Here is a 27551-nt window from a genome sequence, read left to right on the forward strand (position 1 = left end):
TATGCTGCTTTTCTCTACCTGAAGGAGTCTCACAACGGCTTGCATTCACCTTCCCTTTCCTCTCCCCACAACAGACACCCTGTGAGGGAGGGGAGGCTGAGAGAGCCCTGATATTACTGCTCGGTCAGAACAGCTTTATCATAGAATCATAGAATAATAGAGTTGGAAGGGACCACATGGGTCATCTAGTCCAACCCCCTGTACTATGCAGGACACTCACAACCCTATTGCTCATCTACTGTAACCTGCCACTCCCTTAAGCCTTCACAGAATCAGCCTCTCTGTCAGATGGCTATCTAGCCCCTGTTTAAAAATTTCCAAAGATGGAGAACCTACCACCTCCCGAGGAAGCCTGTTCCACCGAGAAACCGCTCTGTCAGGAACTTCTTCCAGATGTTTAGACAGAATTTATTTTGAATTAATTTCATCCTATTGGTTCTGGTCATCTCTCTGGGGCAAGAGAGAACAACTCTGCTCCATCCTCTAATTGGCACCCTTTTAAATACTTGAAGATGGTTATCAGACCCCCTCTCAGTCGTCTCCTCTCTAGGCTAAACAGACCAAACTCCCCCAACCTTTCTTGATATGTCTTGATTTCCAAACCCCTCACCATCTTTGTTGCCCTCCTCTGTTCAGTTTATTCAGCATACTGATAGAATGGAGAATGACTGTGCATTCCTGAAAGAAGCCAAGGAGCCAAGTCAAAAATCCTAATAAATGGAGTTGCCGGGGTAATCAATTTGCATAAATTGCTCTTGTCAGGAAAGCAGGCATGCTGAAAAAGTTATGATGGGCATGGTGACCTTATGCCACCTTGATTTACATATTACACCCGGGACCCACTCATTACCTTGATGTCTCGTAATCATCATAACCCCATGATTGCTACACATCTGAAAACGGCCCTGCATTGGTCCCATGGCAATTAGCCTTCTCAGCAATATTGAAACCGATTGTTTCACAGTTATTGTGATATGACAGATGCAAATGGTGGTGGGAATCCAGGCTTTGCTTCACATCACACACTGCAAGCATGCAACAAGGAGAAATAGTCATTAAGGAGGGGAGGAAAACACAGATCACCTTTGCTTAATGCTGTGTAGTGCATTGCTTTGCTTGTGAAAAAATAATTTGTTGCTTGAGTGGAGCATGGTCAGCTTAGTCATCAACTGCAGGTAAATGCCAGAGTTATTGAAATGAGAAAGAAAGAGTATGCATGTGTGTGTGAAAGAGAAGGGGGCTACAATGTATCTTTTGCTATCTAATTGGCTCAAGTAGAGTATTATGCCAATTATGCAAACCATTAAGCAACATTCATGTCCAATCAGAGGGGTGATCTGTCAGGAGTGTTGGAATATAGATCTGTGGTCTGTGCATGCTTCAAAATGATATGAAGAATATCCGACAGGGGGCATCAGAGGAAATATGTATTTAGCACGGATTAGGAATTCCTGATATTTTTTAAATAGTCTCCTCCAGTGTCTTGATTGACTCAATTAGAGACTTCCTGCTTCTTTGAGCATACTTCCTCCCTGCTTGCCTCCAGAACAGACAGAGCAGGCAGAACAGTTAGTTAAACAGTAAGACAAGACTCTCCCTCTCTTTTCTATACCAAGTTGCTTCTCTTCACAATGAAATTATTGTATTAATTTAAGCAATCTGTTGCTGAATGCCTTTTTGCATATCTAAACTCTGCCAACAAGGAGAGCCATTTGTTCTGGGCCTTAAGTGCAAATGGGGCATCAAAGAGGGGAAATATGTCCATATTGTGGTTCCCTGATTTGTTCATGTGTTTGGTGCTTTACCTTGTTTTCATGTGTAAAGTAAAGGTAAAGGTATCCCCTGTGCAAGCACCGGGTCATGTCTGACCCTTGGGGATGTCACCCTCCAGCATTTTCATGGCAGACTCAATATGGGGTGGTTTGCCAGTGTCTTCCCCAGTCATTACCGTTTACCCCCCAGCAAGCTGGGTACTCATTTGAATGACCTGGGAAGGATGCAAAGCTGAGTCAACCTTGAGCCGGCTGCTGGGATCGAACTCCCAACCTCATGGACATCACTTCAGACAGCATTTCTCCTGCTTACCACTCTGCTTACCACTCTCCCCATAACAGACTTCCCACGAGGGAGGCGGGGTAGACAGAGCGCTAGCTCTTGGTGTAGGTTTAGTGCCTCACTTTGAAGCTGGCAACCCTACAAGGAGGACGCATTTGTGTACCAGCCAATTGGTTGAATTTAGTTTCAATTATTCCATTCGGACAACCCTGGTCGCTGCATTCTGGACCAGCTGCAATTTCTGGATCAAGCTTAAGGGCAGGCCTGCATAGAATCCTAGAATCATAGAGTTGGAAGGGGCCATACAGGCCATCTAGTCCAACCCCCTGCTCAAGGCAGGATCAGCCCTAAGCATCCTGAAGCATCCAAGAAAAGTGTGTATCCAACCTTTGCTTGAAGACTGCCAGTGTGGGGGAGCTCACCACCTCCTTAGGCAGCCTAATCCACTGCTGAACTGCTCTGACTGTGAATTCCCCCCCCCTGATATCTAGCCTATATTGTTGTAGGATATAGCCTATATCGTTATAGAGTGAGTCCAGTCTTGAGGTGACCATCATGTGGATCACTGTGGCCAGGTCTTCCGGGGCCAGGTAAGGCGCTAGTAGTTTGGCTTGGTGAAGGTTATAGAATGTCAGCTGTACTACTTTCATGATCTGAGCCTCCATTGACAGGGAGGCATTGAGGATCACGCCCAGGTTACTGGTGGAGTGAGCCACTGATAGTTGCACTCCATCCAGATTGGGTAGGCACACATCTGCCCTTGGGTCATTCCTGCCAAGCTATAAAAACAATCCCTCCCCATTGCTTTCTGCCTTGTCTCCACAGTTACAGGGCAGCTTAGGATGCAAACTCCACACCTAACCACTATACTCTGAAGCCTTAGGGGAGGTATACAAATGTAATAAAATAAAAATCAATCAATAAACTGTGGCCCAGACACCCATAACTCACAGTATAGGTTATGAGACATAGAACCATATCCATCTGCTGTGATGTTTGGGGCACATCATACTGATATGCAACATATTTGCAGAAACAGGTGGGTTGTTCTGGCATATTTCCAAAAACAGGTGGGTTCACCTGCATGCAATTTCAGTTTTTGGTGAGGTCAGCAGTTCTCACACTACACTTGGCTGTGAAGGATTATGTGCCTCAGGCAAGGACACCACAGTTGAAGTATTTCCAGTTCAGAAGTTCAATGGTCCTTGGGAGTGGGCAGACTCATGACATGATGTCATGGGTAGTCTTATACAGAAGAAAGGCTCTGAGATGTGTTCTCTGGCTTTTTGAACACTATACAAGGGCATGCTCTGTTGAGGGACCAAAGAAATCATTTTCTGAAGTTCCATTCAACCCAAGCTGTTCTTGTGATAGCAATCACCTTCTACCATCTAGACGGATGACCCTGTTCATTTAGTCTGCTCCGGAAAAGAACTACACTCTACTACAAGGACTTACTGCTCTTGGGAAGCTTCTGCTGTTTCAGACTGGACTCCAGAACATAAAGAGACTTTGCTGAAATGCTGTCATACTCCACAGTGTTCCGGACAGGAAAGCAGAGCCCCTGCAGAGATGTCCCTTGAGGAAAGAGTTCTGAACATCTTAAGAAAAAAAAATCCCCCTTCTGGAAGGAATTGAAACCCTCATCTCAGGATGTCTTCCTCCACATATTTTTCAGCGGAACGTTAAACATTGTTCTTCAACTCCTGGATTCATCCCTGATTGCATCCATGTACCCAATTAATTAAACCTGGATTCCCCCCTCTTTTCTCCCAAATTATACTAGGAAACATTTTCTCATAGCTTGTTAGAAAATGGTGGGCACCAGAACCCACTGGAATTGTCAAAGTCCTGGATTTCTGTCTTGAAGGACTGAAGACCAAGCTAGATTTTGTGGTGGCAAACTGTGAAATAGATCCTCCATTTTTGAGTCATATAAAGCAGTGGGGACAAGTAAAAGTGGGCAAGAAGGAGATGCTAAATCCAACCAGGGCTTTCCCCAAGGTGTTTTGAATCTGCTGCAGGTTACAGGTGTTTGGAGTTTCTGATAGGCTTTGACAGTTTACACACAGACCCAAGCATAGTCTTCCATTGTGGTGTTAGTCAAAAGCCAGATCAGCAGTAATAGTAACAATATTTAGCATTTGTACAGCTTATTCAGTATTGAAAGCACTTCACACATATTAGGACTGTCATCTTTTTTTCCACTGGTGAAAAAGGGAGGGAGGGTTCACCTTGATTATCCCAGCTGTCCGTGGAACCTAAATGGACAAAAGCTACAAGGGGCTGAGATTGTAGTAAGAAAGGAAATTTGGCAAGATTGAGTTAAAGAACTGGCAGGATCCAATCTATTAGAATCATAGAATCATAGAGTTGGAAGGGCCATACAGGCCATCTAGTCCAACCCCCTGCTCAACACAGGATCAGCCCAAAGCATCCTAAAGCATCCAAGAAAAGTGTGTATCCAACCTTTGCTTGAAGACTGCCAGTGAGGGGGAGCTCACCACCTCCTTAGGCAGCCTATTCCACTGCTGAACTACTCTGACTGTGAAAAACTTTTCCCTGATATCTAGCCTATATCTTTGTACCTGAAGTTTAAACCCATTACTGCATGTCCTCTCCTCTGCAGCCAACAGAAACAGCATCCTGCCCTCCTCCAATCATAGATAATATCATACTGCCCTGAGCCATATGGGAGGGTGGAATAAAGATCTAATAAACAAACAAACAAACAATAAAAATTGTAACCCTTATATTAACCCAGTAAAGGAAGCCTTGTAACATCTTTAAACCACTCCTGCGGAGCGGTATAAATAAAGGAGTAAAGGCTAATGGGGAGGAGATAGGGCGGGCCCTGTCCGTGATAAAAACTCAGAGGGGCAAATCAGGAGCCGCGAAGCAGTCAAGGGCCAAGTGGCAGCCCTACTCTGTGGCAGTTTGGGAAGGGGCAAATCAGGAGCCGCGAAGCAGTCAAGGGCCAAGTGGCAGCCCTACTCTGTGGCAGTTTGGGAAGGGGCAAATCAGGAGCCGCGAAGCAGTCAAGGGCCAAGTGGCAGCCCTACTCTGTGGCAGTTTGGGAAGGGGCAAATCAGGAGCCGCGAAGCAGTCAAGGGCCAAGTGGCAGCCCTACTCTGTGGCAGTTTGGGAAGGGGCAAATGCTCTTGGAGTGGCCTGTGCTGCATGCTGGGCATGGTTAGTATTGGGGGCCTCAGTAAAGAAGCTGGGTGCACGCTGAGCAACAGCACTTCTCTGGTGGGAAGGAGCTGCCTCACTGTGTGGGTGATGGTGGGCACCCTAATAGAGGCTGATGCTCATAGGGCCTCCACCAATACTACCCTTCCTTGGGCCCAGCAGGCCTGGTGGTACAGTGGAGCTTGACCAGGGCTATTGCTTGGTCCTCAAAGAGGCAGCCTGCTAGGGTTGGGGGGGGGGCTTAATTTGTTCATCTGGCCACTCGGAAGCCGGATCTGCCCTTTGGTATTTGCCCGCGCTCATGTACATAACAATAAAGCTGTGGCCAGAAGTTACGTCAAAAGTATTGTTATCAGAGTCCTCTGAGCAGCCTGGAAGATTCCAGCCTGCAAGGTAAATATATCCCTGGGGTCTCTTCTCAAGTTATTGATGTGCTTGGTCACAGAAGGCACGTTTTCTAACTTGCAGGTCACTGGGCTAACATGTGCACACTGAGATTTAAACATATTTGCAAAAGATTTAGTGTTTCCTTTCCCTTTCATAATTATGTTGAACCTGTGCAAGCCCCTCAGATCTTTCGGTCTACATACATATTCATTCCTTGTTTGTCTATTGCAATGTGAGCCCGGTGTCCTTCAGTACTGCTGAAGTCTTTCACGCATGTTACCCATCTTTCTGTTACTCTCCCCCCTCCCCGCTTAAACCTCCAAATCCATTGTCAAAGTCCTATGTTCACCACTGGTGACCTCTTTATACATTTGGCAAATTACCAAGTCTGTAGTCATCTCTTCAACTTTGAATTTGCTATATGATTCTTCTATACTTCATTAGTTTCCTTTCTATAATTGCAGTACATCATTATTGTACCAAAGTTTTGTGTCTCTCTTCTCCCCCACACCTCCTCACTTCTCATGACTTTTAAATGTGATTCTCCAGTCCTGTCCCCACACACATTTGCAATATTAAGTACACTCTTACAGCCAATATTTTGTTTCATAGATTTCATAGAAGAGGGATGTAGACAAACTGGAGCGTGTCCAGAGGAGGGCAACAAGGATGGTGAGGGGTTTGGAGACCAAGACATATGAAGAAAGGTTGAGGGAGCTTCTGACTGAGCAGTGATATCAGGGCTCTCTCAGCCTCACCTCCCTCACAGGGTGTTTGTTGTGGGGAGAGGAAAGGGAAGGCGACTGTAAGCCACTTTACTCCTTCGGGTAGAGAAAAGCGGCATATAAGAACCAACTCTTCTTCTTCTTCTTCTTCTTCTTCTTCTTCTTCTTCTTCTTCTTCTTCTTCTTCTTCTTCTTCTTCTTCTTCTTCTTCTTCTTCTTCTTCTTCATTAGTGGATTCTAGTGCCCATTCTCTGAATTCAGTTTTCTTTTTCTGACCAGCTCCTTCCCTTTGCCTGTCCCTACTTCCTCAAAAATATTTTCCCTTCAGGTCCCCCCTTTGCCAGTAACAAAACCTGCTTCCTGGTCTTCTGTCTTTCTCCTGGTTCTGCCTTCTGAGTCTCTTCTTCTGACTTTGCTGATCTCTCAAGAATACCAATTGCGTAGCCATTGACAGCCAGGGAGGGAGCCTTAAGATGAGAGCAGCTCAGCCAGCAGAAGCCAGAGATCACTCTACCTACTCCGTCCCTCTGTGACATTTGTATGACTTAAGCAATCAGTAAAATATCCTAGTACTGCATGTTAGACAGTTGGCCTTGTGGCATAATATCCTCTCTCTTTTAAGACTTTCATGTTTTTGAAGTGGAGTTAGAAGTTCAGAAGATGGGAAATGCACCTCCACCCCAAGGCAGTTTCAGTGAGCCTGAAACTGAAACTTCAGTGGCTGCTATGGTCTTTTGCCTTATGAATTTTCATCTCCCCTGATAGTCTTGAACTTGGATATGTTTTCGTATGTAAACCAGAGATGGTCATGAATAATGCATGATGGCGATGTCACTTCTGGTCCCGGCTGCCGTTTGTGTGCAAACAGTGTAGGATTTTCTCAAAATCAATTCAATATTCAGAATTATTCCTGGTCCATAACCCATTTCTAGGTGTACGTTTTCCAGGTGTCAGATTTTAGAAGTTTAGAGCTTTATATGGGAAGACAGAAGTGCCCAGGGACACACTTTATACACAAGAATGTAAGAACAGCCCCACTGAATCATCAGTCCATCTAGGCCAAACCTCTGGTCCTGGGGATGCTCCTGGGAGGCCTCCAGCCTGTTCAGCTTGAGACAAGTTTGCAGTGTCAACTGGCAGCACATTTCCTGACCAAGCTCAAGGCCTTTCCAGGTCTGATATGGAGAAACTTCAGAAACCACTATCCTTAGACCAATCCCCATGACAGCTGCATTTCCCTAACCTGTTTGTATGTCAGTTTATGGAAACTAAGAAAGGTCCATGGTTGGCAGAAGCAGGGCCCTAACACAGGAAGTTGCCTTATACTGAGTCAGATAGTCAGTATTATGTACTCTGATTGGCAGCAGCTCTCTAGGGTCCCAGGCTGATGGCTTTCACATTACTTCCTGCCTGGCCCTTTTAACTGGTGATACTGGGGATTGAACCTGGGACCTTCCATGAGCAAAACAGATGCTCTACCACTGAGCCACATCTCCTCTGACTGCAGCTCCCCCTTCTCATCATCCCATGTGGAGCCTGAAATTTTCCCTGCTTTACATTGAGTTATCCTGACAATAGGTCTACAGTAGGAATCTTAAGCTATCTGAAGCTTCATAAGGTCTCAGTTTGAAACAGAGCCCGGAATATCAACAATACTAAAGAAAAGAACTCCAGGAGGGGGCGGGAAATCTCATAATCAGTTATGATGCCATCTTAAAAGCAGAGGGAGAGAACATTCATTGAAAAATAGATCTGAATTATTCAGGGAAGGCATCAGATACAGGATCACAAAGTTTTGAAAACAGGAAGGCACCAGAAATGTCTTTGAACCATCCTCAGAAAAAAAAGAAGATGGGATAATACTAACGGAGAGAACAGGAAACTGTTTTGGTTTGGAGAGAACAATCCTCCCAAATTGTAATCGTGAAATGTTTTTTCATTAGGACCAAGAAAGATGGTGATTTCCGGAGAAATCTTCATTAAGGTGGCTGTCCAGTTCGATGAACACACCCACAAAAAGGGCATGAGAAAAAAGAGGATGTTTTCAGACATGACGGAGAAGCGACAGATCTGCAGATTCATTAGCTAGTTCATACTTTTGATAGTGAATAAGACTTGAGCATTTGGGAAGTCATTTGGTGACCAGGATTTGGGGTGGGGGGAGTGAGAGATTCAAAAGACTCTGGGTGTGACATCCCAACACTGTGTATCTTTTTTAAAAAACTGATTAATGTATATAATGTTCGGATCAATATATCTAAAAAAAAAAAAAAGATTCTGTTCTCCACTAAGTGCGTGTCATGTTTCTAATACATGGATCAGGAACTGATCAATAGCTGGCCAAATTTAATAAGAGGAATTCTGTTATTGTGGGAAAATGAGACTTGTTGCCATGCCAACAATTGATTTCCCTGACAAGCTGCCATACAACACTAAGTGGGGTCCTGACTAGGTATGCCATCTTCTAGCTTGCCTGCAGGAAATGGGTTCCTGTTTAAATGTTTCTATAGGGAAGGGGGGGGGCTTCTTGTTATTGCTTAATTATGTTCATTTGCCCATTGATATTTAGAGCTGCATCTGTACAAATCTTACTCCAAAATTTTCAGTTGCCTTGAGCTTTCTGAGGAGCTTCTTTTGTGTTTAACTTTAAAAAACAATGGTAGGTGGAGACAGAGAATCTGGATTAATATTACTTTCTAAAAGACCATCAGAATCTTAATTCTCACAAATGGTGGCTAAGAAAGTCCCTGGGTTGTTGGATTGGACCACCTCAGCATATTGGAAGTAAAGCTGATATTTCCTGTGAAGCAAACCCAGTCACACCCAGAAAGTAGCACAATAAAATGTCCAGTAGCACCTTTAAGACCAACAAAGATCTATTCAAGGCGTGAGCTTTCGAGTGCAAGCACTCGAACTCAGACTATGAACTACCATCATGACAGTGGGAATATAAAGCAAAAATTAATTCTGTTAAATCAGTAAACTGTGTGACACATCCAAATACAGCCATACGATAATTCTTTGCCAAAACGTCCAATCAGTCCCCTCGAATTCACTTGTAGTTCACAAAAACATAAGAGAAATAAGCTGTCTATGTCAGTGATCCATGGCTTCCACCCCACCATTTGCTGCTGGCCCCATCTATCTCCATACAGGTGTGAAAGATTCCTGCAAGTGAATTGCTGCGCTGGCAACTCTCTCATCCCGAGACCAGGGAGTTAAACTCAAAATTCCACCATCTATCACCACCATCCCCTTACAGTCACATTGTCCCCAATAAAATCAATTGTGAGGAATGTGGATACATGAGTTAAACAAGGTTAGCATGCATAGTGAGATTAAAAAAACCCTATGTCTTTGTTGAGTCCAGGGTATGTGATTGTTTTGAGTGTTGCATTTCTGCAATCTCCCTTTCTAGCCTGTTCTTGAAGTTCCTTTGCAATAAAACAGGTACTTTCAGGTCCCTTATTGAATGTCTGGGAAGGTTTACAAGAGTTTTCTTTGGAAGAGTTTTCTTTAAACCTGACTGGCTTGGGAAATAAATTGAGCATAAAGCCCAGAGTTGCTGAAACAAATCCTAAGAATCAAAGCAATGCCTAACAAAACCTTGAGGATCGTTTCTTTTTTGGCCCTTGTGTGCATCAAAGTGGCTCAAAGCTTCAAGACCCAGATGTCCGGAACTCATGTTCAGTGCCTTCACCCTCAGGGGAGTGTCGGGGGGAGGGGGTGCTTGCATGTTAAGACTAGGAGTTGGAGGATGCATATTCAGATCCTGTGCCATGGAAACTCTCTGAGTGACTTGGGATGGTCACTCTGTCTCAGGATAACCTCTGTCACAGGGCTGTTATTGGGAAGTCAAGATGGAGGAGGGGGAGAATAATGTTGCAAGCTGTTTTGGGTCCTCATTGATTTTCTGTACCTCTTCACGCACACCTCTTCCCCGACACTTGGCAGAAAACCAGGGAACAAGATCCTTTCCCTAGCTCAGGGCTAATCAAACTGCGGCCCTCCAGATGTCCATGGACTACAATTCCCATGAGCCCCTGCCAGCAGGAGCTCATGGGAATTGTAGTCCATGGACATCTGGAGGGCCGCAGTTTGACTAGCCCTGCCCTAGCTGCTGAGTCCAGGCAGGCCTCGGGGTGTTTGGGTAGGGCATCCCCAGGGTTGCTGTCCAAGGTTCGCGCTACTTGAACTTAAACCCTTGCTAGAGAGAGGGACAGGAGCAGAAAGTCCTGTTGTAAAGGTTAACAAAACAGGCAATTGTTACTCGAGGGATCGAGGGGGGCTTGCACATGGATGTGTCCGTCTGAAGTCCCATCGCTCTTGGGGGCGGGCAGTGATCGGTCTGGGGGCGCACGAGCCAATTCCAGAAAAGGGTTATGTGTGTGAATCCAGGTGAGAGATCGCTCCACGGGCTTCTTCCGCAGAGGAAGACACCCCCACCCACCCCCCTCGCACCCGCGGCTGGGAAAAATGGCTGAGCTAAAGGGATCGAGGAAGGCTTCCTGGCAGGCGGAGCCAGAGAGAGAGAGAGAGAGGAGAAGATCGTTGTTGAACATAAGAACTGATGTCGCTTCTCAGCCTTCCAAGCGCTTCACATACGCCCCTCCCCGCAAACCCTGCAACACCCCTGTAAGATAGGCAAAGCCACATGATTAAGGCGGAGCGGTGAAATGGAAGCTGAGGCCGACGGGGTTTTTTGGAGGGGGGGGGTTCTCCTTTCCAGCGGGTTTCTCTCCTTCGCAGGGCCAACCAAGGCACAAGGTCGGCCGAGCCGGCAACCCGGCCCCTGGGAGCTCCTCTGCTAGACAGATCCGGGGCCGGACGGGCAGCGGTGCGATCTGGGGAGATGGCGGAGGGGAATGGAGAGAGACGCTCGCCCGGGAGGCTGGGCTCACTGCCAGAGCGAGAGAGAGAGCGCCGTTTCCCTTTCAGTGGCCGAAGCAACAAGTCCCTGAATCAAAACCTAATTCGGATTCTAATTCGGATTCAAAGCAAAGGACTCTGTGCTTTGAAAACACCACCGAGGTTTTTTACAGGCCCGACCAGGTTTCTGAGCTCTTTCATTTGGCAGAAGCCCATTTTGGATTGCAAATTTGGTGACTTCTCTCCCCCCACTCCCAAATCAGGGTGAATTAAAACCCTCCCCACAATGGCCTGACTCTCCCTGAAACGGCGAGGGAAATTGTTAGGGTACTGTTAATTGTGAGCAACAGCCATGATATAAAACTGTGATTAAAAAAAAAACAGTTTTGGAATCTCATTTTTGTATCTATATTTATTAGATAGAAAACAGAGACTGTTTCTGTGTTGTGCCGGTACGGCTAATGGCAGTCGTTCACGGGGGGGGGGGGGGGGGACTGTGATCTTCGAAGCGAAGTCTCTAGCAAGGAAATGTTTCAAAAATATTTCGAAAGCAGGAATGAAAGGGGGAACCTCGGAAAACCTTTACAGATCCTCTCTAAACAATTGGACCGAGGAGGCGTTAGAACAGGGGTACTCAAACTGCGGGCCTCCAGATGTCCATGGACTACAATTCTCATGAGCCCAGCTGGCAGGGGTTCATGGGAATTGTAGTCCATGCACATCTGGAGGGCCGCAGTTTGACCACTCCTGCGTTAGAACATGGAGTGCCCCCAGTCAGATGTAGAGGAGGCTGTATTCATTCTCTCTCTCTCTCTCTCTCTCTCTCTCTCTCACACACACACACACACACACACACACAAACACAGGGCAAGAGCAAAGATGACACCTTCTCTTAGAGTTGCCTAGACGCCCTGCCAAGGCGATGAGTCCCCGCCTCATGGGTCAGTCTCAAGCCAGGCAAGCCAGCCTAGGAGACCACATGGCCGGCCTGCTTGCACCTGTCTCGGTCCGTTTGTCATAAAGAACCGACCACCTGCCTTCTGTTTCCCCATGGAAGTGTGGTTCAGTCGTTGGATGGAGTCCCGGGGTCCAGAGGCACGTGCATTGGACGCAACGCGAGGATTGCTCAAGAAAAGCCAAGGGGACACCGCTCACGGCCTGGACTCCCGTTGTCACGTGTGAACAGGGCTCTTGGGCTCAAGGGGAGGAAGGCCGCCCCTCGAAGCCCCCACGGCTATTCTCCGGCAGCGCCTGGCCTTAAGAGCTGTCAGTTTGCTCCGGCTGGCAGTTTTGCACACACGCAGGAGGGGATACTCGGGCGGGGAGTGGGGGATCGCAAAGGAAGACCCCTGGAAGAAGAGAGAGTTGGAAAAAGGAGAGAGGAGTCGCTGAGGAGGCTTTTCAAGTAAACCCCAGTGGGAAGCCGTGTTGGTCTGCAGCAGAGGTAGTCAAACTGCGGCCCTCTAGATGTCCATGGACTACAATTCCCATGAGCCCCTGACAGCAGGGGCTCATGGGAATTGTAGTCCATGGACATCTGGAGGGCCGCAGTTTGACTACCCCTGGTCGGAAGCAACAGAACAACGTTTGAATCCAGCCACACCTTTAAAGCCAACAAAGTTTAATCCTGGGTAGGAGCTTCCCTGAGCATATATATCCGAAGACGTGCGCATGCTCGCCAAAGCTTCTATCCGGGATTCAATTGGATTGGTCTCAAAGGTGCCCGCTGGACTCAAACATTGTTCTTTAAAGTAATCCATGCGGGTTACTTCCAGCTTTTCGGGTTTAAAGGGAAGGGGCGGGAAGTCTCACAAGATCCAGTTTGAAGCAAATTTCTTCTCCAGAAAGTCCCGTTTTTGTCCGTGTGCATCAGACCGAGCTGCCGAGGCGCTTTAAACTACATTTACGAGGAAAGAGTTAGCGGCTGCGCAGCCCGACTCTGAGCGTGTTTGCTTGGGGAATAAATGCCGCGCAGGTTTCGAGAGCGCTTCCTCTCCGTCGAATTGCCCCTTCCCTTGGAAGGGTGACGATGCCCAGCTTCCCAGAGGCTGGACTCTCTCTCTCTGACCGTTTATGCACTAGAGCAGGGATAGTCAACCTGTGGTCCTCCAGATGTCCATGGACTACAATTCCCATGAGCCCCTGCCAGCGTTTGCTGGCAGGGGCTCATGGGAATTGTAGTCCATGACCATCTGGAGGACCACAGGTTGACTACCCCTGCTCCAGAGGTTTCATGCCAGGCTGCAGGCTGGAGTTTTAGCCGTGGCAGGTTGCCCCACCTCTTCCTGCACCCACCTGGGGGAGCATCTGGCCTGGTGCGCCTCATCCGTCGTGCTCCTGCACGGGAGCTGGGGCAATGAATTTCTCAGTGCATAAACGGTCCCTCTCTCTCTCCCCTCCCCAAGGATACCCCCTCCTTGGATGACACCCTCCAGCCCGCGGGCTGGGTCCCCCGGGTGCTTAACTGACCTGTGTGGATTCTTTGGGGTCTCTTCAGATCCTGGTGGGCAAAGACTTCCGGGCAGGCGGAGGGAGGCCTTCTGGGCCGTGGGCCCAAGGAAGGTGGCGGCCTGGCTGGCGTTTGCCTCCGAAACGCTTCTCCCCTCTCGAGGCCTCTGGACTTGGCGGCCGGGCAACCTCGCCGGGAGCTTCGCGGCGGTCCCTGTCCGGAGGGCGGCGGCGAAGGAGGAAGGTCCCTGGCCCACCCCCGGGGCTCGCCTCTCCTCGGGGCACCAGACCTTTCCGGCGCCGGTCCCGGTTGGCTTGAAGGGCCGCTTCCCCCAGCCTTTGGGAGCCGCCAGGCACACCCCGGGGCGACCAGGCGAAGAAGAAGACGGGCTGGCGTCTGTGTCTCTTCCAGCACCAATCCCGGGGACCATTTTTACAAGCGAAGGCAGGGCCGTCGGGGCGGGGGGAGGGGGCGAGATTCCTCGGCGTATTGCCCCTGGACGGATGGATGGGTGAGCCCTTGACCATTTCGAAGTGCAGGAAGGCATCGGGCCAGCGCCAAGGGGGAGGCGGGTCGGCCAAGAAGTGGCGTCGGGGACGACAAGGGGCCCTCGCCTGCCCTCCCGTCGGATCTGAGCGCGAGGGAGGGTCCCTGCCACCGGGGTGCCCCCTCGTCCTTCCTCTCGACCAAAAGGTGGCAGCCCCCACGCGGACTTGCAGGACTGCTAACCCCAGGGCAGGGCCACGAAGCAAGGAAGCAAGGAAGCAAGGAACGAAGCAAGCAAGCAAGGAGGGAAGGAAGCAACGAAGCAAGCAAGCAAGGAAAGAAGGAAGCAACGAACGAACGAACACATTTGGCAGACCTGTTAAATTTGGGGGATGTCAACCTGCCCACTTAATAAGTATGTGCCCCTCCTTCTGCTGCCCTGTCCCCCTCTTCTAGCTCGGGGCTTAGATATATCCATGCATATATTGCTGCTTCATGAGTCGCCAACTCAACACCCCCAGTCCTCCATCCGCTCAGACATAGACATACCCACACATTTACCCCAGCAAAGATAAATGAGTTAGCGGCATGTGGGAGGGGGGGATGTATGAATTTGGGGGGAGGGGGCACCCCCCAGTATTCCGGCCCTGCATTCCTCGTCGCCCCCTACCCCCCCCCTTCAAGTGGCAGCGAGAGAGGGAAGGGGTGGCGGCTTTTTGTATGTGTGTGGGGAGGTGGTGTGAGTGTGTGTGAGTGTGTGTGTGTGTGGGGAGGGGGGAGAGAAGAACAGAAAGAGAGAAATGCGGCCATCTCTAAACATGCTGAGGCGCGCTCCATAAAAGCACAGCAGGGTGGGCTGCTAGCCCGAACGGCGCTCGGGGATTGGCTGCGGCGGCCGCTGATGGACAGGAGCTTAGTTTGGTAAAGAGGAGATACGCCAGCGATCCCAGCGGGGCTTCGTTTGGCAAATATAGCCGAGCTGTCTTTGAAAAGCGCCGCGCCTTCAAGCGGGAGGGAGGGAGGGGAGAAGGCCCCCCCCTCGCCCCCTCCTCCCCGCGATGGCTTTCTAGTGCGCTGACATTTCTTTAAAACACAAGGAAGATCAAAAAAAGGAATCCAGCGTGGCCCAAACACAATGTTTTAATTAGTTGATTCTGCGCATTGGCCTTTTATCCGGTGCCTGTAGCACCCGGAGGCGCCCCGCCCAACCCGGGCGCTCGCCTTCGACCGAGAGGCAACGCCTGCAACTTTCGCCTCCTTCTTATTATTATTGTTATGTGTGGAGAGAAGGAAATAAAAAGAAGCTGGATAAGAAGGTTCTGAGCCTATGCAAAGGAGGGGGGGGGGATAAAACGCGGTGGATTGAAAGGGGGAGAAAGGAAGGGATTGAAACGGTGGGGGGGTGGGTGGGGTGGGGACAGGATTCCAGAGTGGATCTTTTATGGGTGGGGCGGAGAATTGGAACTGGGGGATTCAAGCCACACTTGGGAGCTGGTCCCGCGGGCATCGCCCCTCCCCAAAGGGAGGGAGGATTCTGACACGCAAGAGTATATTGAAATGGGACCGCTCTCTTTAAAATCTACAGATGTTTCTAGCTGTTTTAACCTTTGGGATCTTTTTCCAACGAAATTTGAATATCTCCACCACCACCCCCTAAGCCTGCTTTGCACCGCCCCCTGCCCTGCGTGTAATTCTTTGCGTTTCAGAACGCCTCTTTTAAAAGATGGGTAACCTGGAGGTAACCCTCCAAAAAAGAGTTTCTGTCCCCTTTAGTTTCAAACACGTTCTCCATCTCCCATTAATTAAAATCGCACTGGGAGAGGGGCGAGGGGAGGAGAGGGGAGGGGAGCTGAAAATCGGCTTCAAGTCACCGAACTTGGTCTGATTCGCTGAGCCAAAGACCCCTACCTGGCTTTCCTTGGACTGATTTGTTTTCGAAACGTTGGAAGTCAGCCTTTGAACCACACTATACTCCTTGTATCTGAAGGAGTGTGGTCTAAAAGGTGCCACTGGACTCAAACTTTGTTACCACGCTCTTTGTCAGGAAACTGGGCAAAGGTTTTACGCACGTAGGCCACACACACAAGCTCACAAACCCTAATCACAAATTAGTATGACTTTATAATCGTAAGAAGATCTGCCCAGTCCTTTGTTTGAAGAAACACTCTGCTCTTCAAGGAGAATAACTCTGTCATCCATCCATCCATCCATCCATCCATCCATCCATCCATCCATCCATCCATCCATCCATCCATCCATCCATCATTTATGTATCTAACCAATGACAAATTAATTGCTCTTTCTCTCTCGGATATGCATACATCTGTTTATATAATGGCTACAGAAATTTTCTATCCATCCATCTATCCATTTGTCCACCCACCCACCAATCCACACATCCATCGAATCTCTGTATATTATGTAAATAGATGCCTGGTCAAGAATAATGGCCTAGGAATATAATATCTAAATAGAGATTTTTCTAGACGCTCTGGGGATTTAATATGTCCACGGCAGATATTTCAGCATGATCAGTGTAAGACCTGCTGATCGATGTTAAAGGTCTAGAGACAGGGATGTAGGAACCGAGTCGTTTTTTCAGCTGGATGCGGGCTCAGTTCTGAACTTCTTCAGCCGAACATTGGACCCCAGACGCTGAGCAATCAGACGTGCTGGAGCCTGAAGCAGAGAACGGCGCCCCCAGACTCTGGTCCCAAGGCAGGAATTAATCACGAGGAGACCCCGCCTCACACATGTCGACCGTGTTGTTTTAAGCAAAGTATACCGACTCCTCGCGTGAGCGTTTCTTACCTTAGCCACAAATAGTAAATCGTTTTTGGTTGTCCTATCAGGACGCAAGTGCTTGCTCGATAAGGATGGGGCAGAATCCCTTCAATACTTCTACACAATCGGACGGGAAGGTGGCCTAATAAAAAGCATTCTCTCTGTCCCTTTTAGACCCTGCCCCATGGCATTCTTGTACCTTGAGGGGGGAAAGCAATTCTGAAATCGACCGTGGGTCTCTTCTGCCTCCCTTGAGTCTGCCTGGAAGGTGGGAAACCGATTAATTCGATGTATCCGGGAGATATTTTTGCGTCGGACAGACCGTTTATGCACTGGAGGTTTCATGCCCGCCTGCAGCCTGGAGACTGAGCTGGGGCAGGTTGCCCCACTTCTTCCTGCACCCACATGGGGAGCATCTGGCCTGGTGCACCTCATCCACCCCAGATTTGTGCCCCTGCATGGGAGCTGGGGCAGTGAAGTTCCCAGTGCATAAACAGTCACAGACAGACCAACCCAGAGTGGGGTGGGGGCTCATTCGATCCGACGCAATTCAGATTTGCAGAATACATTCGCTACAAAAAAAACGAGTAAATGTCCTGCAGGAGCACCTCTGTCCCCATTCTTTCATGTTCGGTTTTAGACGTGCTTGTGTTTTATTTGTATTAAGAGGGAAAGGGTGAAGCAGAAACTCCCCTTGACCGATATCGTGGCTGGCCGGCCCTCTGGCCACCGTTTTACTCCATTCGGAAGAGAGAAAGCGCCTGGGATTTGCCCCCGCGACTTTGGGAGGAAAGGTTCCTTTTGACCGGCGAAAGGAGGCAGCCAAGCAGAAGGCAACCTGTTACGGAGGGGGAAAGCGATCCCGGCAGCCAGAAGAAGCGATAAGCCTCCTTTCTCCCCAAAATAAATATTGCTTTTGTTTAAGGCCAAAGGCAGACTTCCGGACTCTTTCTGAGCCCCTCTGGCTCCCAAGAGGACTCATTAGGTTGAGGTGCGCGGATCCGGGCTTAAAACGCAGGTTTCCTACAGGAGGTCTCTTCCCCTGCCCAGTTATAAAAACAAAGGGGAGATTATTTACTTCGCAGCCACACAATGAGAAATAACAATCACTTCTCGAAAGAGAACGCGATGATTTTTGTTGACACTGACATCAAAGGGGAAGCGGATGTCCTGGTTTGATTGGTACTTTCAAAAGGCGTTATGTTTGAGCCTTTGTGCACGTGTGCGCGCGTTTGTGTGTATGTGTGTGTGTGAGGGACTTCATGGCATAAAACATTTTCAAATATAAGTCTCTCACCTACCTACTTTACCTACCTATCTACCTAATTCGGTTTTGAAACAAAACAACCTAAATCTTAATCCGTGAAACGGTTCTTGTAACCAAGATAAAATAAAATAAATCTCGGTTATTGCTTCCTGTTTTCTTTAGAAACATGCAGGTTGTTTCAAACCATCGGACAATAGGACCCCCCCCCCCCCAATGCTCCTCCCCCTTCCCCAGAGCGGTAGGACAAAATCAGAAAGCGCATGGAAAACTAGCAAAATATATTTTTCTGGAAAGAGTCTTTCTTCTTCTTCCGTTTACAGGGAGGGGAGAACAAAGTAAATTAACCTATCTTTTTAAACGAGCGAGTTCTTTTGACATGGGCTTCGGTGAGTTCTTTTTAATTCATGAAATCTTCAGCAAGTGGTTTTAAATGTTTCCTCTTTGACATTTAGAAACTCGTTAAATTCCTTAAGAGGGGTGTTAAATTATCATTGCAGGTGCTTCAGAAGAAGGAGCGAGAGCAAGCGGGATATGTGTGTGTGTGTGTGTGTGTGTGTGTGTGTGTGAGAGAGAGAGAGAGAGAGAGAGAGAGAGAGAGAGAGAGAGGGAGACGCAAAACTACACCTTCTCCGCTTATTAGCCTAGTTTCTGGAGGTACCAATGTGAAAAGAGACACGAGCTGAATAATACGGTGTCATGTAAGGTCTGTGTTAAAACAAACCATGCATCAGACGGAAATCTCGGGAAATCACACCTGTACCTACCGGTTTTACAGATGAGGTCGTTTGAGCAGCAGAGGGGAGGGGCAGAGAAGCCACAAAACCAGCTTTGAAATCCCTCGAGTGCGATCCACAACTCACTTGAGCTGCTTTGAAGGCTGCCGGTCAAAGCTCGCTTACTCGGAAGCTTCTCTCGCAATCGCACTCAGACGAGCACCTGTTCATTGCGTGTGGACTTGCATTAATCCCCTTTCCTATGACTCAGTTCAATTCAAGCGCAGTATTCCCGCCCTACCCAACCTTGTCACCGTTCAGACGTTTGGAGGACAGCAATCTAGAAATGGAGGGAAATGCTTTCAATTATGAACCAGCCCTCCCAATTCCCCAAGACCTGTATTTCCTCAACTACAAGACTAGCTTTTCCCCCCTCCCCCGGAATGTCATAAAAAGTGGGGTCTTCTTAAATACAGAAAATTTATTTCTCCGCTAAAAAAGAAGGCACGGTTGGGCATATAAGGACTGCTTTTCGCATCCCAGTGATCTCGATCAACACTGCCTCCCCCCACCCGCCCCCCGCATGAATATTGGAGACAGGAGTGCAAGAGGCTATCAAAAGAAATGACACCAGGCACGGAAAGACAGCCCCCACCCCACAAAACAAGTGACTAGTTTAATTCCAGGCCAGTCACCCCTACCCCTTAAATGATACCCTAAGGGTCTAACCAGAAATATTAATTCAAGGCTGACAAAACACAAAAATTCAAGGCGATATCAAACTGCTGGTAAGTTTCTAGTCCTCACGATTACAGGACAAAAACACAAGTGTCTTTCTTTGCTCGTTCGTTTCCTTTGCTTCGAGCTGCCATCAGCGCCAACTGCGTGAATTGTTCCCTGGCTCTTTCCGTGCTCCACAAGATCTGTTTCAACTAGCTAAGAGAAGTCCAGAGCCTCATGCTAAACCTTTTCCAGTCCCGGGACACTCATCAGCCAGACCTCAACTTGATCCCACCCGATCTTTCCCGGTAATGGAACACATAAATATTAATCTAGAAGGCGAACAGGAGAGGGAGATCGTAGCATCCGAATACCACTTTCTCTTGCCTTCAGAAGTTGAGAATCAGCCTTTCTCCGACTACATGGCTCAGCAGACGGACAAAAAGTTCTTAATCTTCTGCACACAAATCACTGTTCCTCGCTACCAAGGATGAAAACCCTGTAACTTGGCTAAGACCGAGCAGGGAATCGGTGGCAGAGCATCGACTTCAATTATTTTTTTAAATATATATTTAAATTTTGTTATTTATTGATGATAAGATCCTATATGGTCCTGTCAACCCACCCTTCCCCAAATGCCTAGTGATGGGCCTGGAGGGGATGGGAAAGAGAGGGGCCACAGGTGGGTATGTACACAGCTATACTTCCCAACTATACTCTGTATCCATAAGGAATGTACGGAAAGAGCCTCTTGGGGTGCAGAGTGGTTAGAGGCAGATCTGTCCATGAGGTTGGGAGTTTGATCCCAGCAGCCGGCTCAAGGTTGACTCAGCCTTCCATCCTTCCGAGGTCGGTAAAATGAGTACCCAGCTTGCTGGGGGGTAAACGGTAACGACTGGGGAAGGCACTGGCAAACCACCCCGTATTGAGTCTGCCATGAAAACACCCCAAGGGTCAGCCGTGACCCAGTGCTTGCACAGGGGATACCTTTACCTTTAAGGAATGTATATCCCGAGAATCTCTGCCTGTTCAGGAGGGAGGCAGAATAAGATCAGGCTTTCACAAAACCCTGCGGTTTCTTGACGGCCCCGGAATTCATTTTCTAGATAATTTAAAAAATGTGTTAAGCTTTTATTGGGTGATATGAGCATATATGGCCGACCTGCTTCCCGCTCCCAAAATGGCCAGTGATGAGCCTGGAGGGAGTGGGAAGTGGAGGAGCCCCAGGTGTGCATGCACACAGCTCTGCTTCCCAACCACATTCTGCACAATTGCACCATTCCTGGGGGTCTCTGGAAGCCTGAAGAATGTTTCAGGGGTTTCTCAATGATAAAAAGAAAGTTGAGAAAGGCTAGTTGGATAGTTGCACCTGTTATGAGAAAAAAGGGGGCTGGTTGCAGAGCACCTGCTTCGCCTGCTTAAAGGTCCCGTGTTCAGTTTCTAGCAACTCCCATTGAAAAAAAACTCTGGTTCCAGATTTTGGGGGGGGCATCCTTTCTCGGTCTGAGGAGCTGCATCAGCAAGGTTCGGTCCAGGGGTCCGGAAGGATAAAAAGCAACTTCCTTTTGCACAAGGACGATTAAAAGTTCACACCCTTTGATATGCATCTCCCCCTCCCTCCCCGTGCGTCGTCTGTAACAGATGGAGCAGAATCGTGTCTGTTGGATTAAAATGCTGGCACTCCACCTTCCTCCAAAAGCGGCTTTTCCAGCTTTCCTGATGTACTGGCTGGAAACTGAACCTACTGAAGATCTGCCTATTGGCCAACTACTAAAAACCAGAAGTTTCCCTGGGAACAGACGCCCCCCCCCCCCAATCCTGTTTCCACCAGCCACAAGTGCAGAGGTGCACGTCCGCGCATGCCCCACTCCCCCGGCGCCCCAGGAAGCCCAAGCAACCACGACCTCCAGCCCATGACGGTTCTGACCCTCTCAGCGGCCTTGGCTCCTCCCTCTTCTGACAGAATACCCATAGCCCCTGGCACGGAAGTCCAGTCCAGGGGAAAGTGTGAATGCATGGGGACGGGGGTGGGGGAACCTGAATAGCGGCTCCGTCTCTGACAACAAGGGAAACAAGGCGACTAGAGTGGGGACTAGAAGTATTAAATAAATACTTTATAGCAGGGGTAGTCAACCTGTGGTCCTCCAGATGTTCATGGACTACAATTCCCATGAGCCACAGGTTGACTATCCCTGCTTTATAGAATAAAAGTATATTCTTCTTTCTGTCTGGGGAAACTTGATGGAAAGTGTGCAAGAATCTGTGGGCGGAAATGTTTAAGCAGAGCTCTTATGAGCCCATGGCTACTCCCAAGGATCGTCCGTATTGTTTTCCAAGCTTGAAAACACTTGAGACTAATACTGTCCATGTGCAAAGTGCCTTTCCTTTTGTTCGCTCACCATGGACAGCTCCCAGGGATTCCCGGCAGAATGTGTCCCCACCCAGCCCAGGTTTGAGAAGTTGTCCCCTCAGTTTAAGTTGACATAGAGCAGGGGTAGTCAAACTGCGGCCCTCCAGATGTCCATGGACTACAATTCCCATGAGCCCCTGCCAGCGAATGCTGGCAGGGGCTGATGGGAATTGTAGTCCATGGACATCTGGAGGGCCGCAGTTTGACTACCCCTGACATAGAGCCTGCCTTTCTTCCAAATCCTTCTCCTTTCATCCTGTTTACCCTGACAATGATTCTGGGTGCCTGGGTCCTAGGTAACCCACCCAGCCCGCTTATCTGACAAAGTGGGGATTTGAACTCGGGTCTCCAAGACACTTTAAGGAGTTCTGCACCCCGCTCGCTGCCCTGATATTATTAGCAGTGAGGTAGTCGCTGTTGCACAGGGATGGAAAACAATTCCAGCTTGCCTCCATCTGCTTCTTGGCAGAGATGTGATCCTTAAAGGAGAGGTCACCATCCTGCTATCTCGATTTGGATCGCGTGGCTCTGCTGTAAGTGGAAGAGGAGCATCACATGTACTAGTGCAGACTGCAGCATCCAGTGACCACTCTCCCTGGAAAATGTGCCCAATTCAGACCACCACTAGGACTGCAGGAGCATCTCAAATCTGCCCCCAGTGCCAACCTTCTGCTACTACCTTATCATATTACGGGAGATCAAACGGCCTCCCTGAACTTGTGAACTGGCTGGAATGTACTTTTGCAAGCTCAGGTAGAAAGATTATCCCTGTTTGGATCACCGTCTTAAAGACTGAATGACATGTGGGTTGCCATGTGAACCTATAGGTAGGCATGCTTGCTTATGTGAGTAAGAATCCTGGGTTTAAATCCTAGGGAAGTCAAACAGATTACAAGGGTTTAGGAGTTGTCAGGCTGCTGTATATAGATCAGGCTGCTTGTTGTCCCTGGTTTATAGTAAATTCTTTTCACTGGTTGTTACTCAGAATCCTGCCTATATATGAATGATAGAAAATAGAAAATACTGCAGGGGGCTGTGGGAAGAGCCCAGTTTTTTTTTTTTGGATCATTTTAGGGGAAATTAACTCACCTAATATAAATCGTATCACATGCGAGTGTGCACTTGTGTTCAGGCAGGTATGTGCAAATGCACATGCACGCATGCATGCGCACACATGCGCACGCACACAGGGTTTTATTTCCTTTCTAGCCCCTCTGTTTCAAGGTCCCAGGACAGGAGACAACGTTAGAATTCACAAAACATTCTAACAGACAGCATTGCTATCATTCCTGTTTAAAAACCAAGTCAAATATAGAACAAACTTTACTGTACCTCCGTAAAATGCCAGAGGTTGTACTGGGATGGATTCCCTTCGTTCATGATTTTCTTTTCTCACTGAGTTTCAAGGTGGATTACAAAATTTGAAGGTAGTGGTAAGAACAATGTAAATAGATTCAGGAGGACACCCATGTTGGTCTGAAGCAGCAGAACAAATTTAGAGTCCAGTGGCAACTTTAAGACCAACAAAGATTTATTCAAGGTGTGAGCTTTTGTGTGCATGCACACTTCCTCAGATACAATTGGATCTGAGGAAGCATGCATGCACACAAAAGCTCACACCTTGAATAAAACTTAATGGGTCTTAAAGGTGCCACTGGACTCTAAATTTCTTCAAGAACAGCATAAAATAAACAATACGTGTGGAATGCACTCTGTGTGTTCTGGAATGTGAGGGAAGGAGGCATGCTACAGCATGATCTTGTCAGATCACAGAAGCTAAGCAGGGTCCGGACCACCAAGGAAGACTCTGCAGAAGAAGGGAATGGCAAGCTACCTCACTTGCTTTGAAAGTACCTTGCCATGGTCACCATAATTTGTAATTTGATAGCTGTCTATACACACGTATTACAGATTTGGTCCAGAAGGCACTCGAAAATGACACAAACTTTCTTGCCTGACCTGATGCCCTTTAACTTGGGAAGCAATGTTGGTAAATCCCACTGGAATTTTTACCAGATAACACACATGCATAAGATTGCAGCCCTGGTTGTTTAGACTCAATATCTGTCAGGTGTCCAGAAGATAACAGGATCAGTATGGTACTGGTCTAGTTGGCTTCTTGAGAATTGCACTTGGGAAAGATGAAAAGGGATTTGGAGACATGATGGGTGGCTAGGTCTTCTGAACCAGAATAGAACAATGTGAAGCCTTTTTACCAAATGAGGAAACAGCTGAACAGGAAATAAACTGGGAGGTGGTACAGCATAGCAGCTAAGAAACTGGGAAGCTGGCCATTCAAATATCATCTGCAAACTCAATGGGGTAACCACTTTCTTCCATCCTCAGTTCCACACTGAGGAGGAGGAGGAGAAGAAGAAGAAGAAGAAGAAGAAGAAGAAGAAGAAGAAGAAGAAGAAGAAGAAGAAGAAGAAGAAGAAGAAGAAGAAGAAGAAGAAGAAGAAGAAGAAGAAGAAGAAGAAGAAGAAGAAGAAGAGTTGGCTCTTACATGCCGCTTTTCTCTACCCAAAGGAGTCTCAAAGCGGCTTACAGTCTCCTTCCCTTTCCTCTCCTCTCAACAGACACCCAGTGAGGTGGGTGAGGCTGAGAGAGCCCTGATATCACTGCTCAGTCAGAACAGTTTTATCAGTGCTGTGGCGAGCCCAAGGTAACCCAGCTGTTTGCATGTGGGGGGAGCGCAGAATCGAACCCGGCATGCCAGATTAGAAGTCCACAATCCTAACCACTACACCAAACTGGCTCTCTTGAGATAATTTTACATCATGCATTTTCTCATTCAGCCTCTGAGGTCAATGGAACTCAGTTCCCAGAGAGACCTGGTTCCCTCTTTTCCTAACTTGCCACCAGATAGGCATTCCTGTAATGCAGGTTGACTACCCCTGCATGACCTACTTTTGGCCTCCTGGTTGCTGAGATGAGTACTTTCCTATGGAGGCCTGACTGAATGCATTCTTATCCATTGCTTTTAGGCTTCCTTTTAGGGAGAAGTTTTGATTTGTGAATGTTGTATTCTCCTACAGCTCAAGCCCATTTTCTTTTATTGGTTGATGTGTGCAGGTTTGAGGCTGTAAACAGAAAAGGATCGCAGTTCACAATACCAAAACTCAAACTGACTTATAGATGGAGCTTCAGAGATATTCAACATTCTCAGGGTTGACCTTTCTTCCTAGCAGACCTAGGGTCAGGAGGGGAACAGTGTGGGCATCACTACACAAAGCAGGCCGTCATCCCACCAGGTGTATGAAATGGTGGGGAAACAATATATAGAGCCAGGGGAGTGGTTATGAGAGTAGTGCCCAGAGAGAGGTATTTATTTACTTACATCATGCATACCTCTCTGATGTCCCCCCATGAGGACTTAAAGTGGCCTACATGGTTGTCTTCTCCTGCATTTTTATCCTCACAAGTTCAATCTCCCTATGAGGTAGGTTAGGTTATCAGCGTGTGGCCCAAGGTCACCCAGTTTGCTTCCACAGCACAGGGGGATTTGAACCCCAGATCACGGTCTAGCACTCTACTACACATCCCTGGTTCTGATAGTAGGTGTGTGTGGGGGTGTGTGGATCTGTCGGGGAGGAAGAAATACGGGCTGTAAGGCTTTAACTTTTACAGTGCCATCCTAATAAGAGCTGTATCCACTGAAGTAAAAAGGTTTAGGGGTGCAGCTCTGCTTGCAACTGCAATTCTACAAAAGTTTTCAAAGGTGACCTTTGGGCCCCATCAGATGTGCAGAAGCCTTTGTTTGTGCTTGGGTTTGGTGGAGAGGATGGGGATGCAGATGCTGAAATTACATGAACCTTGGGTGACTTGGGTAAGGAGTGTGACAAATTCAGAATTGGGGGGGTCTCAACATGGAAGAGGAAGGGGGATTCATCATCGTCATCATCGTCATCATCATCATCATCATAATCATCATAATCATCATAACTACATTACTATTACCATTATTATTATCTGTTCCACTTAATATTTCTGGTAAGAGCTTGGAGGAGGAGCGTGTCTCATGGCTTAAGTGCCACTCAGTGCTTAGCACCCACTCAGGGCAGCTGTCCCGCCCCTGAGTGCCTCCTCCTCCAACCGGCTTGCCTGTACGTCCTGTGGCCAGCCAACTGCCTTCCATCCCCCACCCCTGACCATCCACCCTCCTTCCATTTTCCCCTGAGGCTTGGAGGCTGCAGATCCCTGCCAGTGAGAGCTACCCCCTGCTGGTGAGTTCCCTAACAGCCTGCAGCCCTAGGGGGAGGGAGAGGCCATCTGCAGATTTCCCCCCCCCACCCCCAATCTAGCACCCATTGTATTTCTGAATGCAGTGGGCTTTGTCCCTAGTTATTATTACATTTTCTGTCCTATCCCATGAGACTCAGTGTACAGTAGAGGCAAAAACCTGTCAAACTGTAATAAAAATAGAGGCTAGCCCTCTGAAAAGTTCATTCTCTTCTGCTGTCTCTGGCATTCTTGGGGTATGCTGCACAAAGTACAAATGGTTTTAGTGGGCTTTTTACTGTTCCCAAGGTCATGATAACTGCCTGGTGTCGCTGTGCCTGGGAGTTCACAGCCCCATCTACCTCCGACTGTTTTTATGAGGGCAAATCAGTACAGTTCCAACTTGGATCTCCTGAGCACCTTGGTGCGAGGGCTGGAGAGCCAGCGCGCAGTAACAGCCAGGGGTAGTCAAACTGCGGCCCTCCAGATGTCCATGGACTACAATTCCCATGAGCCCCTGCCAGCAAAGGCTGGCAGGGGCTCATGGGGATTGTAGTCCATGGACATCTGGAGGGCCGCAGTTTGACTACCCCTGAGTTAAACCCTCAGATTGTGATTTGAATGAGTTAGATTGAAATCTCCACTCTGCCATGGAAGTCTGCTGAGTATCCTTGGGCCAGTCACTCCCTCTTTCAGCCAAAGCTGCCTTGCATATTTGTTGTAGTAAGAATGAAAAGGCGGATAGAGATGATGTTGTATTCTGCTTTAGGTCGGAACTCAGAAGCTGAGCTGTACAATAAAATAATGTAAAAATGCTGATTATTTATTATAGTGCGCAATTAAAAACAATAAAAGCTACGTAAAACTATACAGAACACATAAGACCAAACGCGTTTCAACCCTACTGGGTCTTCCTCAGTGGTCAGAACTTTATATAAAATATTTATACTAAACTCATTATAAAGTGTAGCTGAGTGGTTGAATGGGATCTGTAAATTATGGCTCCAACCAATATATGTAAATTTTAGACTTTTTGGAGACCACCACCTATGACATATGCTTTTTGGACACCACCACTCTTTGCTATTATATAATTCTGTGCTGAGAGTGTATCTCATGTGCGTCAGAAAAAAAGCTTATCTGATTCTACTTTAGGTCCCCATTTGTGAGAAAAATGGGGGGGGGCAGAACATGTGGCTTGTAGCCCCAACAGGAATGCTCAATGTGTCCAAATGAGACATAGAACTCTGGTTTTAAGATACTGGTTATATTC

At 47.9% G+C, this 27551-nt stretch overlaps 1 protein-coding gene across 2 annotated transcripts in view; it reads right to left on the reverse strand.

The window, feature by feature from the left end:
- LOC143823170 (uncharacterized) overlaps positions 1–27551 on the reverse strand; it is a 49076-nt gene that overhangs the window by 12806 nt on the left and 8719 nt on the right. The window contains exon 1 of one of the 2 annotated variants that reach the window (XM_077309174.1): positions 13698–14685. The exons of the other annotated variant lie outside the window; for it this stretch is intronic. Coding sequence (XP_077165289.1) covers positions 13698–14224 — 527 coding nt within the window. The 5' untranslated portion in view covers positions 14225–14685. Of the gene's footprint in view, positions 1–13697; positions 14686–27551 lie in introns of those variants that run through there. 2 annotated transcript variants of the gene reach the window in all.

This window comes from Paroedura picta, chromosome 13 (assembly GCF_049243985.1).
Source record: "Paroedura picta isolate Pp20150507F chromosome 13, Ppicta_v3.0, whole genome shotgun sequence".
Classification (NCBI taxonomy): Eukaryota; Metazoa; Chordata; class Lepidosauria; order Squamata; family Gekkonidae; genus Paroedura; species Paroedura picta.